The sequence below is a fragment of the Vigna angularis genome, chromosome 10, assembly GCF_016808095.1.
Source record: "Vigna angularis cultivar LongXiaoDou No.4 chromosome 10, ASM1680809v1, whole genome shotgun sequence".
NCBI classification, from domain to species: Eukaryota; Viridiplantae; Streptophyta; class Magnoliopsida; order Fabales; family Fabaceae; genus Vigna; species Vigna angularis.
Genome location: NC_068979.1, coordinates 13959689 through 13972271, shown reverse-complemented (window position 1 = coordinate 13972271; position 12583 = coordinate 13959689). Strand labels below are relative to the sequence as shown.

The following is a 12583-nucleotide window of genomic DNA, read 5'->3' as shown; positions in this document are numbered from 1 at the left end:
ATAGATGAAGGAGAACTTCTAAGACGTGTGATGCAAGCTATTCTAAAGGCACATGATACAATGAAAAGAAGCTTGGGAAGCAAGCTAAGTTTGCCAGCTAAGCAGAACTGTAGAGGAAGATGGAGTTGCTGTCTGCAGTGTTCATGTATCTGAGCGTAACAGCAACATCTTCAATTTTATCTCCTTTGCTTTTCCTTGCTTGGTTACTCCTCTAAGTGTTTTGCCAAGCTTTATTTAATGACCTACAAAACAATGTAATGTTATTTAAAGAGGAGGAAGATTTTAGTAATTAATACTCCATAAGAGCAAAGTAGTTAGTGCTCCCTCTTCCTCTTGGATTCTCTTAGACATGGCTCTTGTTAAAGGTCCTATGTTGAGCTTGGATGGTCCTCCATCAGTCCCTCCTGAAAAAGATCTGTCCCCAGATCTTGGGAACCCTGTTGGGCATCTCCTATGAAAGGAATTAGATCACAAATGTTAAAAGTAGGACTGACACCATAACTTTCAGGAAGGTCTAACTTATATGCATTATCATTTATCTTCTGGATCACTTTGAAAGGACCATCACCTCTAGGGCTTAATTTGGATTTGCGTTGAGAAGGAAATCTATCCTTTCTCAAGTGAAGCCAAACTAAGTCTCCTTCTTTTAAGAGTACTTGTTTTCTCCCTTTGTTGTTGTATTCAGAATACTTTTGAGTTTGTTTTTCAATATGTGTTTTAACCTTTTCATGCAACTTTTTGATGAACTCCGCTTTAGAAAGACCTTCTTTATGAAGAAAAGAAGATGTTTCTGGAAGGGGAAGTAGATCAAGAGGTGTGAGAGGGTTAAAACCATAAACAACCTCAAAAGGAGAAAGTTTAGTAGTTTTGTGAACTACTCTATTATAAGCAAATTCTATATGAGGTAGATGATCATCCCAATTTTTAATATTGCCCTTCAACATTACCCGTAATAGAGTAGATAGAGACCTATTTACTACTTCTGTTTGCCCATCAGTTTGTGGGTGACATGTAGTAGAAAATAGTAGTTTAGTTCCTAGCTTAGCCCAAAGTGTTTTCCAAAAGTAGCTAAGAAACTTAACATCTCTATCAGAAACTATAGTTTTGGGTAAACCATGCAATTTAACAACTTCTTTAAAGAAGAGTTTTGCTATATAGCTAGCATCATCTACTTTGTGGCAAGGTATAAAATGAGCCATTTTACTAAATCGATCAACCACCACAAAGATAGAATCAAAGCCCTTTTGAGTTCTGGGTAGACCTAAGATAAAATCCATACTAATGTCTTCCCAAGGGGTACTAGCTATGGGAAGAGGAAGATAGAGTCCATGAGGCATTACTTTAGACTTAGCTTGTAAACAAACTATGCAACTAGAACAATGCTTTTGGACATCTATTGTCATGTGTGGCCAATAAAATTTGCTTTTCAAAGTATGAAGAGTTTTATCAACTCCATGATGGCCCATGAGTCCTCCACCATGACTTTCTTTGATAAGAAGCTTTCGAATAGATCCTTGGGGTATGCATAGTTTTCCTTTATTAAAAAGATACCCCTCAGAAATATAAAATCCATCTAATGGCTTCTTAAGACAAGATGCATAAGTAGATGCAAAGGTAGGATCAGATTCATAAAGTTGTTTAATGTCATCAAAACCTAGTATTTGGGATCCTAGAGTAACTAACAATGCATGTCGTCTAGATAAAGCATCCGCAACAACATTAGTACTCCCCTTTTTATGTTTGATGACGTATTGAAACTGCTCAAGGTACTCAATCCACTTTGCATGTCGCTTGTTCAACTTTCCTTGCCCTTTTAGATACTTGAGAGATTCATGGTCAGTGTTTATTATAAACTCTTGAGACACTAAGTAATGCTCCCAAGTTTTCAATGCTCGAATGAGGGCATAAAGTTCTTTGTCATAGGTAGAATAGTTCAAAGTAGGTCCCCTAAGTTTTTCACTAAAATAAGCTATTGGATGACCTTCTTGTATAAGAACAACGCCTATTCCTACCCCAGAAGCATCACATTCTACTTGAAAAGCTTTGGAAAAATTAGGTAAATGTAGAATGGGTGCATGTGTTAACTTATGATTTAAGGTCTCAAAAGCTAGACTTTGTTTCTCATCCCATTTGAATGGCATATCCTTCTTCAAAAGTTCATTAAGGGGAGCAGCAATAGTAGAAAAATTTTCTACAAAGCGTCTATAGAAACCTGCTAGACCTAGAAAACTTCTTACTTCTCCCACTGTTTTGAGGATAGGCCATTCTTGGATAGCTTTGATTTTGCTAGGATCAACATGTACTCCTTCTTTCCCAACTTTGAAGCCTAGAAAAATAACACTCTCTTGACAAAAGGTACATTTGTCAAAGTTGGCAAATAAATGGTGTTGTCTAAGGAAAATCAATACTTTCCTCACATGATGAAGGTGTTCTTTAAGACCTTTGCTATAAATTAAAATATCATCAAAGTAGACTACAACAAAGCTGCCTATGTATTCCTGAAGGACATGATTCATTAATCGCATGAAGGTACAAGGAGCATTGGTTAAGCCAAAAGGCATGACTAACCATTCATAAAGGCCAAATTTGGTCTTAAAAGCGGTTTTCCATTCATCTCCTTCTTTAATTCTTATTTGATGATACCCACTTTTAAGATCAATCTTGGTGAACATGTTTTCTCCATGTAATTCATCTAGCATATCGTCCAATCTAGGAATAGGGTGCCTATACTTGACTGTAATGTTGTTAATAGCCCTGCAATCTGAACACATTCTCCAAGATCCATCTTTCTTAGGTACTAACAACACTGGCACCGCACAAGGGCTAAGGCTTTTCTGTATCCACCCTTTTCCCAATAAATCATTAACCTGCTTCTCTATCTCTTTGGTTTCTGTGGGGTTAGTCCTATAGGCTGGCCTATTAGGAAGACTGGCTCCTGGAATTAAATCAATTTGATGTTCAATTCCCCGAAGAGGTGGTAAACCACTTGGAACCTCTTTAGGAAATAAATCATCAAACTCTTTCAAAAGCTTTTGTAACCCCTTTGGATGAGAATCAAGTGGATGATTTATGGAAAGAAGTGCCTCCTTACAATAGAGAAGAAAGTGAGGTTGTCCAAGGAAAAGATTTTTGGAAGTGTGTGGTGGAACAACTTCATTGGTTGAGGCACTTTCAACCAAACTCAACTTCTTCTCTTTGGAAACTTTATTAGAGTAAAGTTTCTTCTCACCATCCAACTTCTTCTTAAGTATTATTTGATCCTCTCGCACTTGTGATGGTGTAAGAGGACTCAAGATAATCTTTTTGCCTTTATGTTGAATGGTGATCTTGTTGGTGACTCCATCATGCAAAGCCTGTTTGTCAAATTGCCAAGGCCGTCCAAGTAAAATGTGACCCGCTTCCATTGGAACAATATCACAAATGATTTGGTCTTCATACTTGCCTATGGAAATGGGAACACTTACTTGTTCCTTAACAACTATTCCTTCATCTTCTTTTATCCATTGAAGTTTGTAAGGGTTAGGATGAGGAGTAGGAGTTAAGCCTAGCTTTTCAACCATTCTAGTGCTACAACAATTACAACAAGAACCACTATCCACAAGCATAGAACATGTTTTATCAAGAACTTTGCAGCGAGTGTGGAATAGGTTTTCTCGTTGAGTTTGTTCTAACTCAACATGCTTTGCCTCAAGAAGTCTCCTAACCATGAGAAGATCTCCATCGCAAGGTGGAGCTTCATGTTCCTCTTCAGATGAGGACAACTCAGACACACTAGAGGATGACTCCTCACTATTACTTTTATGTTCAAGGATATAGATTGACTTTTTAAAGTGACACTCAGTTGAATAGTGTCCTCTGGCCCCACATTTGAAACATCTAGTCTCCCTACCTCTGGTATCTCTGGGTGGCTCTCTTGGAATTCTTTGATCTTTTCCTTTAGAGCTTTCTTTTTCCCTTTTTAGCTCTCTATCTTTACTTTTGAACTTATCTTGTGTCCTTTCTTGCTCTCTCTCCTTTGTTTCCTCATATCTTGGAAAGCTACCCTCCCTCTTAAGATCTCTCCTATATGATGATGTGGTAGGGTAGGTTCTTTTTGTGCAAACTTTTCTCCTGTTTTGTTCTTCCACTCTCACACATAGCTGGACAAAATCATTTAGATCTAAGTAAGGTAAGAGTTCTACCTTATCTCTAATCTCATAGTTTAAACCACTCTGGAATCTAGCTATGGTGAATCTCTCCTCCTCTTTGATTCCCGCTCTCAACATGAGTAACTCTAATTTTTGCCTATATTCTTCAACACTCATGTTTCTTTGTTGAAGTCTATGGAGCTTGTCCATGACTTCTCTAGCATAATAGGCTGGGACATGTCGCCTGTGTAAGGCTGCTTTCAACTCATTCCAATATTGGATTTTGTAGTCGCCATTCATCCTTTGGTCCCTTATGATGGATGTCCACCAATAAAGGGCTGCACCTTGAAAGGTTAAGGTGGCTAGGGTCACTCTCCTCCTATCATCTATGTTGTAGCATTCAAAAATTTGTTCAACCTTCATCTCCCACTCAAAGTATTCTTCAACATTATCTCTACCATAGAAAGGAGGAAGGTCAAGCTTAGGTTCTCCATGATGTTCTCTATGGTTGTGATGTCGCCTAGGAGGGTGTTGATAGTGATCATAAGGTTGGTAAGTATGGTGATCACTATGGTGGGAATGATCATCGTGATCATAATTTTGCCTATGAGAGTGAATTCCCTGTGTGTGCCTGCTTTGATTGATAGTAAGAGTGGCGACTATTTGCCTTAGCTCATTCAACTCAGTCTTGGTTCTATTGAGCTCTTCTCGCAACTCTATGTTCTCTTGATCTTGAGTGACATTACCTTGAACACTAGAGTGACTCATGCTTGTGAAGTAGAGAAATTGTTTTCACAATGATTTGAAAACCTTGCACAAGTATGAATCAAAACTTTTGAAAAGAGAATTTCAGGTGTTTTTGGTAAATGACTTCTATAGAGATTCTAAAGGTGATGAAACCGAATAGCTCCCAGGAAGGAGAGGTGAGTCACAATGGACAAGCTTAGAAACCTTGTCCTTCCTTAGCCAGAGTGTCTCCTGACGCTTCTCACCCAAGTTTCTAAATAGAAGTCATTCAAAACCTTTTTGGAATGCAAATATGTTATGCTCCTAGAAACCAAACGAAGGTTTAACTATGTGAAACGCGCGCTCCTAAGTATCACAGAGACTTAAAACATAAAAGACAATCAAGCAAGAAAATAAATGAATGGAAATGGAAGACAATGATAACCGGCCCTATGTGAAAGTGCAAGTGACACTTGGAGCCCCTTGACACACTTTCACTCTAATAAGTGGAAACTAACTATTACAATGTTGCTTAGTAGACTTGGAATTGCTTGGATAACATTTTTCCAAGTTACTTTAAGTTTGAGAAATGTAAAGCAATTAAACTCCAAAGGTTCCGTGATACAAAGCTGAAAATTGGAGAAAAATGAGCTATTCTATGTATACAAGGAAGGCTACCAAATCTGAATGTAGTGTAGCTCCAAAAGTATGTGAAATTTTTGGTGTGAAGGGTGGGGAAATGCTGCTGAAAACTGCACAAGAATGCAGCTTGGAGAACAACCTTTGTAGCCAATTCTACAAACTCTCCACTTCCTAGTATGCTACCCTCTTGGAGGAAGCTTGTTGGAACTTGGATCACCTCAAAATGAAGTCACACTCCACTGTCAAACACTGAAACCGTGAGGTGATGGAAAATCTGTTGCACTAGAAATTAGTTAACCAAAAACCAGTTTTTATACATAGTTTGGAAGCCAAAAATGATGAATGCAAGTGATATACGGCTAGAACAAAAGGTAGCACTCAAAAGGAACCTAGGATAGGGTCTAGAACAGATTATAAAAGCAAGAAAAGACTCAAAACAGTGAGGAAAATCTGTGCTGTAAAAGTGTTTGATGAAAATTCAAAACTGTTTAATAAAATGCCACAAAGAACAGCAGATTTTGTGTTTTCTGGTTTTTGACCTTTCAAATCTGGATTGCAGGGTTTAAAGTGCTTTTTATGATTGCTATACACTTGGATAAGCATATAAATGTATTTGGATACTTAAACCCAGCTTTTGCCAATCCAAAGATGAAAAAAAAACCAAAGAAAAACAATGGCAAACAGCAATAAAAATGAACTCTGCACCTTACAAAGTGGTTGGAAAAAATTAACAACAGTGGCTATAATGATCAACAGTGTATGTGAGGTTCAAATGATTTGTCAAACAAGTTTATATCATCAAATTGGATGTGTGCAAACACTTAAACAGCCCAGGAATACACTACAACAGAATTTCACTAGTGCACTTCCAAATGTAGGCAAAATGAATGGTCTAGAAGGTGATTTTGAATATGGACTGAAAAATGACCAAATGACCAGTGTAAACAAGTTTAAAATGACCAAATACACCTGTTCAAACAGTCACAATGCACAGAAACAGCGAGATGCTCCAAATCACAGGTTGAGTTGCTAATTATGCAGAAATTTGAAGCAAAACTGGACCAGAATTAATAGACAACAGAAGCAAAGCTGGCTGGTTCAATCCAAAGCATAAGAAAGTCCTAAATGACTAGATCTAACTGCAGATAATCAGCTAGCAGAATTTGAATGCCTATGAACAAGTAATGACAACAAGCACGGTGCAAAAGCTTGGATAAAAAAAATGACTGCATTGAAAACCAGATTGTGATCAACCTAAACACTCATTTTGCAATTTTGGGATTAACATGAGGTGCTATCATTTGAGACATGTTTAGAACCATTAAACAAACTTGTGCAAAGCTATAGTGACAACAATTCTGGACAGAAACAGCATTGACCTCATCAAACCAGAAATTAAGTTTTGATGCAGAATTGTGAAATAGTGACAGCACAAGCTACTGAAAGTAGGCAACTAAGGTGTGCATTGTGCATTTTATTGATTAATAAGAGTTGCTACTACTAGAAACATGTTTAACAACAGTAAACACACTTGCACCAATGTTCAAAACCACAAAATCTGACCAGAAACAGTGATCACTAACTCAAACATTGAAGAATTTTGATGCAGATTTTTGAAACTGGAATCAAAGTTTGCACTGCTAGTAGCTCCAATGATCAAAGCTGGACATTAAGCCATTGCTTATATGATCAACATATAGCTAGCCAATGCATTGAACACACTTAAAACGAAAAAAAAATTAAAGGCTGAACAGAATCAAACATTTGACAGAATGAAAACTGCAACACTTTTGAACATGACAGTAGACAAACTGGAAAATTACAAGGCAGGCTGAATTGAACCAAACACAAATGATTTGCACCGATTAAAATGATTGAAAAACACTAACGAACAGTGAATAGAATCAAACGTTCACTCAAACACAGAATCAAACCAGAAAAACAAAATGGAACAGTGACATATATGAACAGTACAAGACGGGAAAAACAGAGGAATGGATACGAGACACTTAGCTCTTGAAGCGTGACTGAAACGACTGGCTCTTGATGCCAAATAATGGAAGCATCCTTGCAATTCAATCACGAGCACTTCCAAAACCAGAGAAGGCAGCGGTTAGTTGGATGACGATGAGGCACGATAAGTGTTTGATGAATGTTTCGATGAAGGTGTATGAGTAGATCAAGGAATCTCAAGCTCCTAAAGCCTTCCAAGAGGGAAGGAAGCTAGAGGAGAATGTGCAGAATAGGCACAAAGTGTTTGAACTCTGAAAGAATGTCTGGAGAAATCTCAACAGCATATCATTATCAATTCAAAGTTGAATTTACAAAGGATGAAGGCCCCTATTTATAGATGAAGGAGAACTTCTAAGACGTGTGATGCAAGCTATTCTAAAGGCACGTGATACAATGAAAAGAAGCTTGGGAAGCAAGCTAAGTTTGCCAGCTAAGCAGAACTGCAGAGGAAGATGGAGTTGCTGTCTGCAGTGTTCATGTATCTGAGCGTAACAGCAACATCTTCAATTTTATCTCCTTTGCTTTTCCTTGCTTGGTTACTCCTCCAAGTGTTTTGCCAAGCTTTATTTAATGACCTACAAAACAATGTAAAGTTATTTAAAGAGGAGGAAGATTTTAGTAATTAATACTCCATAAGAGCAATGTAGTTAGTGCTCCCTCTTCCTCTTGGATTCTCTTAGACATGGCTCTTGTTAAAGGTCCTATGTTGAGCTTGGATGGTCCTCCATCAGTTAATCTTTGATAAGAATCAGAGTTGTAAACCAAGAACCAAAAGAATCCTCTCTCAACGTTGCAAAGGCATATTTATGACTTCCAAAATGTCTACATATGTATTTGGTGTCCCTATATATAGGTAAAATGTTTAAGGCACCTAAGAAACTTAACCTGCCTTAATCTTTGACCTAACCCATTATGTCTTAATTTTTGGTCTAGATTTGTCTGACTATTCTCCATATACCCTGTCTCTTCTCGATCTTTGACTTGGTGTGATGCATCTCTGTTGTTAACTTGTGTAAATATTTTTTTTCTAACTGAGCTATCTCAATTTTTGTCCACGATATTCTATCTTAACCTTTAGTTTATCAGTCAACTTAATTTTTTCTCAAACTTAAAGTATTATAACTTAAAAATCAATCAAAGTCTTTTAGTATAATCATACCTCTCTTTAGCATAAAACATTCGTTTCAAATTACTTTTAATAATATAAAAATATTTATTATGATTTTAATTATTGTGATCTATAACTAAAACACAATTCTCATAAAATATTATTATTATTATTTTCCATATGAAATAAAATTAATATTTTATAGAAACAAAATTTTATTCTCTTTAAATTTCACCAACAAATCGTTCTTATATTTTATAATATGTAAATATTACAAGATAAATTTAAACAAATTTATATAATATAAAAATAAATAAAAAATTGTAAATCTTATCTTAAAATATAAAGGTAATGGTGGGTTATAGGAGGTTTATAAAGGAAAAAAACACAAAAAAGGGTGGGAGGCTGAAGAAGAAAACCTCGAATATTCGTAACGTTGCATTTCTAATGGGAGGTTATCTTAAAATGTAAATCTTATATTAAAATATAATGGTACTGCGAGGTTATGAGAGGTTTTAAAAAGGAAAAAAGAGACGCGAAGATGAAGAAGAAAACGTCGTATATCTGTAAAATACGACGTATCCTTTGTCTTTTGTAAACTCTTTGTCTTCTGGCTGACAATTAGTACGTCAAAGCCTAGTAAAATTCAACGTAACCATTGCATATTTTAAGCTTCGAAGTTGAGAAAGCTGAAGGTTTGGATTCTCATATCCATGATTCTGAGTTAAACAGATGGCTAACAAAGAGAGCTATATATAGAAACTGCTTAAGATATTCACGAAGGTACATGGTGGATAAGCAGTACCGACATGATGGCTTAAACAAGGAGGAGAAACTGATTGCTTATTTCCTGACTTGGCTACTGCTACCTGGAAGATTTGTCGAGGACAGAATGTCAATAGAAGATGTATTTCAGTTGAATGCTATCCAGAGTAGAATATCAACCAACTAGGTTGCGGTACTAAAAGACCATATGATCGCTGCAGGTCATAAATATGCACACAAATTGCCATATGAAGTATTTATCAGCCAGGTGCTGATACTCCAAGGAGTAGATGTATCTCCAGAAGTCAGACTTGTGTGCAACAAGTCACAAGAAATTGGTATACCAAGTCTATTTTCTATTAGGCTGGAAAGGACTGTGAATGGATGGTTCTTAAGAGATGAGCTAACTGTTGGAAGTACACCTACTCCTACTCCAGATCATACTGCCTTCATTCCACAAACTGATTTTGAGAAATATGTTGTTGATCAATTTAGGAAGAAGTCTGAAAGGGATGAGAGAGTTGAAGATACTCTTTTCAGATGGGAGAAGAAGGGAAACAAGAATGGCATTGGCTTTGAAACTGAAGATTCTGATAATGAGTCAACTAATGAAGATTGAATGGAATCTTCTTCGTAAGAATAGGGACTACTTTTCTATGTGGATTTTTTTTATATTTTATAATCATGGCTTTAAGTCACCTCTGGTTTTATGTACTGTTTCGGTTTTATTTTGAAATCAAATGAAGATTTATTTTAGTAAACGATATGTGAATTGTGAATGTTGATTGCATTGTATGTGGACTAACCCTCAATCTAGTTGAGAAGAGAAGATTATGTTGTTCTGATATTGATCAAAAACTGATCATTGGTTTAAAAGTGCAAATTTCAGTACACTGCTAACTTGAATCGATTAAGGAAGAAGTAAAAAGAAAAAATTTAATGTCTAATTTTAAAGAAAAAAGAATCATAAGAGCGCCACATTTTGCTATTGTCGGAAGAAAAAAATGTCGAAGCCCCATCGAATACGACGTTCTATTAAGCACACAATTAATGCTCCCAAGTACTTCAATTCCCTTCACGTCCCAGCCCGGTAGCCTACGACGTTCTATGGGAGGGCAGAAAAGAAAAAAAGATCCGAAAGTATGGTACTTTTTGGTGGAAGAACAAAACGTCAAATTCCAACAGAACTCGACGTTCTATTAATGCTCTCGTGTTTAAAAGAAAAAACTAAAAAGAAATAAAAAGGTAGAAAATTTTGGGTTCCAATACTATGTCTAAGCCCCTTCAAATTCGACGTAACCTTTGCAATTTATAAGAAAAAAGTAATTAAAAGGCGCGCTATTTTAAGAGAAAACGTTGTATGGTTTGGGACTTGGACATTATTTTTAAACATAACGTCCAATTTTTGTTGTATGCAACGTGAAAGTTTTTTATTTAATGTAAAAACAAAACATAGTCTCACTATTTGTTCACGGTTCCAATTCTGCTTGAACTTTGTTCTTGGTGGACGATTGCGCTAAAGAAAGAAGGTTATTTTTAAGTCGTTTTTGTCTTTGTAATTTCATTTGGTTCTCATTTCTAAGGTTGACCAATTGTTTTTCGTTTATCTTTAGGTTGTTTTTCGTACGGGGTCAGTTGTTTTTCTAAGGTTGACTAATTGGTTCTCAAAATACGTATGATGTATGTGCTCGTGTTTGTCTTGTGTTTGTCGATTTTGGACGTATGATGTCTATATTTATAAGGATACTATGATAGTTTTTTTTCCTTCAACGTATGATATTTGTGTTCGTTCGTTGTCAGCGAACTTCGTCATCTTCTCCAGTGGCACCATTTCAAGTTTGGCTTTTTTTTCCTTCAATATCTTTTACGTATGATATATGTGTTCGTGTTTGTCGATTCTGGACGTATGCTATATGTATAACGATAGATATTTGTGTTTGTGTACGTATACTATGATACTTTATTGTTTTCCTTCAACGTATGATAGGTATTTATTTTTGTTTCTCTACGTAAGTTAGTCTTTTTTTTTCGTGGATTCTTTTCGTTCAGTGTAGTAGTATGGATCGAAGCTGGATTCATCAACGTCGTATTAGTGAAGAGTATGAGCGAGGGGTTTTTAAGTTCATACAATATGTTAAAGAACACGCAAAACCAGTGAAAGAGGCATATTTTTTCCCTTGTGTTCGTTGTCTCAATCAAGTATATGAAGACTTGGACAACATCCGTGATCATCTGTTCATCTATGGAATAATGAGAAGTTATATAGTTTGGACTTGGCATGGGGAAGTATTATATAAGCCAACAACTTTAAGAGGTTCGGATTACGTCGATGAATGAATGAGTGATCATTTAGACGAAATGGTATGTGACATTGGCGAAGAAAATTTTGGAAGAGCTCATTTATAAGATAGTCTTAAGAACAATTCGGAGCAAGAGTTGTATCCAGGATGCATCAATTTTACAAGGTTATCGGCTTCTTTGAAATTTTTTTGTTTGAAAGCAAGAAACGGATGGACTGATAAAAGTTTCACGGAATTGTTGGAGTTGCTGAAGGAGATGCTACCAGAAAATAACATGTTACCTATCCGTAATTACGACGCGAAGAAAATTCTATGTCCAATGGGTTTTGAATACCAAAAGATACATGCATGTCCCAATGACTGTGTATTGTATAAAGATCAGTATGCTTCAACGAAGGTGTTTCTGACGTGTGGTTCGTCACAATTTAAGAAGAAACTTGATCGAAATAACGATGAACACAATGAAGGTCCACCGACTGAGGTCATGTGGTATTTACCTATAGTACCTAGGTTGAAACGATTGTTTTTTCTTAAAGAATATGCGAAGAATCTTATGTGGCACGTTGATGGAAGAAAATGTGATAATCTTCTTCGACACCCAGTTGATTCCCCACAATGGAAGAACATTGATGGCACATTTCCCGAATTTAGTGTAGAGCCGAGAAACTTAAGACTTGCACTTGCTACCGATGGTATGAATCCTTATGGGAACTTAAGTAGAAAACATAGTTCATGGCCAGTTATTTTGATGATTGACAATCTATCTCCTATGTTGTGCATGAAGAGAAAATACATGATGTTGTCTATGATGATATCGGGTCCTAGACAACATGGAAATGACATTGATGTTTATCTAAAATCGTTAATTGACGATTTAAAAATGTTGTGGGAAGAGGGCGTCG

The 12583-nt window shown here is 36.3% G+C and overlaps 1 protein-coding gene across 1 annotated transcript; it reads right to left on the bottom strand.

Moving 5' to 3' along the window:
• Positions 1-368: 368 nt before the first annotated feature.
• Positions 369-4895, bottom strand: LOC128194403 (uncharacterized). Its single transcript, XM_052869990.1, has 2 exons — positions 1280-4895; positions 369-451 (listed from the first exon to the last, which is right to left on the bottom strand). The coding sequence occupies exons 1-2, from the start codon at positions 4893-4895 to the stop codon at positions 369-371; spliced, it is 3699 nt and encodes a 1232-aa protein (XP_052725950.1).
• Between the last annotated feature and the right edge of the window lie 7688 nt (positions 4896-12583).

What these genes read in the sequence shown, in the direction of transcription:
- LOC128194403 (XM_052869990.1), bottom strand. Translation starts at nt 4,895, where the DNA reads ATGAGTCACTCTAGTGTTCAAGGTAATGTCACTCAAGATCAAGAGAAC. An exon ending in TACCCCTTGGGAAGACATTA is followed by an intron (nt 452 to 1,279) that starts GTATGGATTTTA and finishes TTCCTTTCATAG; the next exon opens with GAGATGCCCAACAGGGTTCC.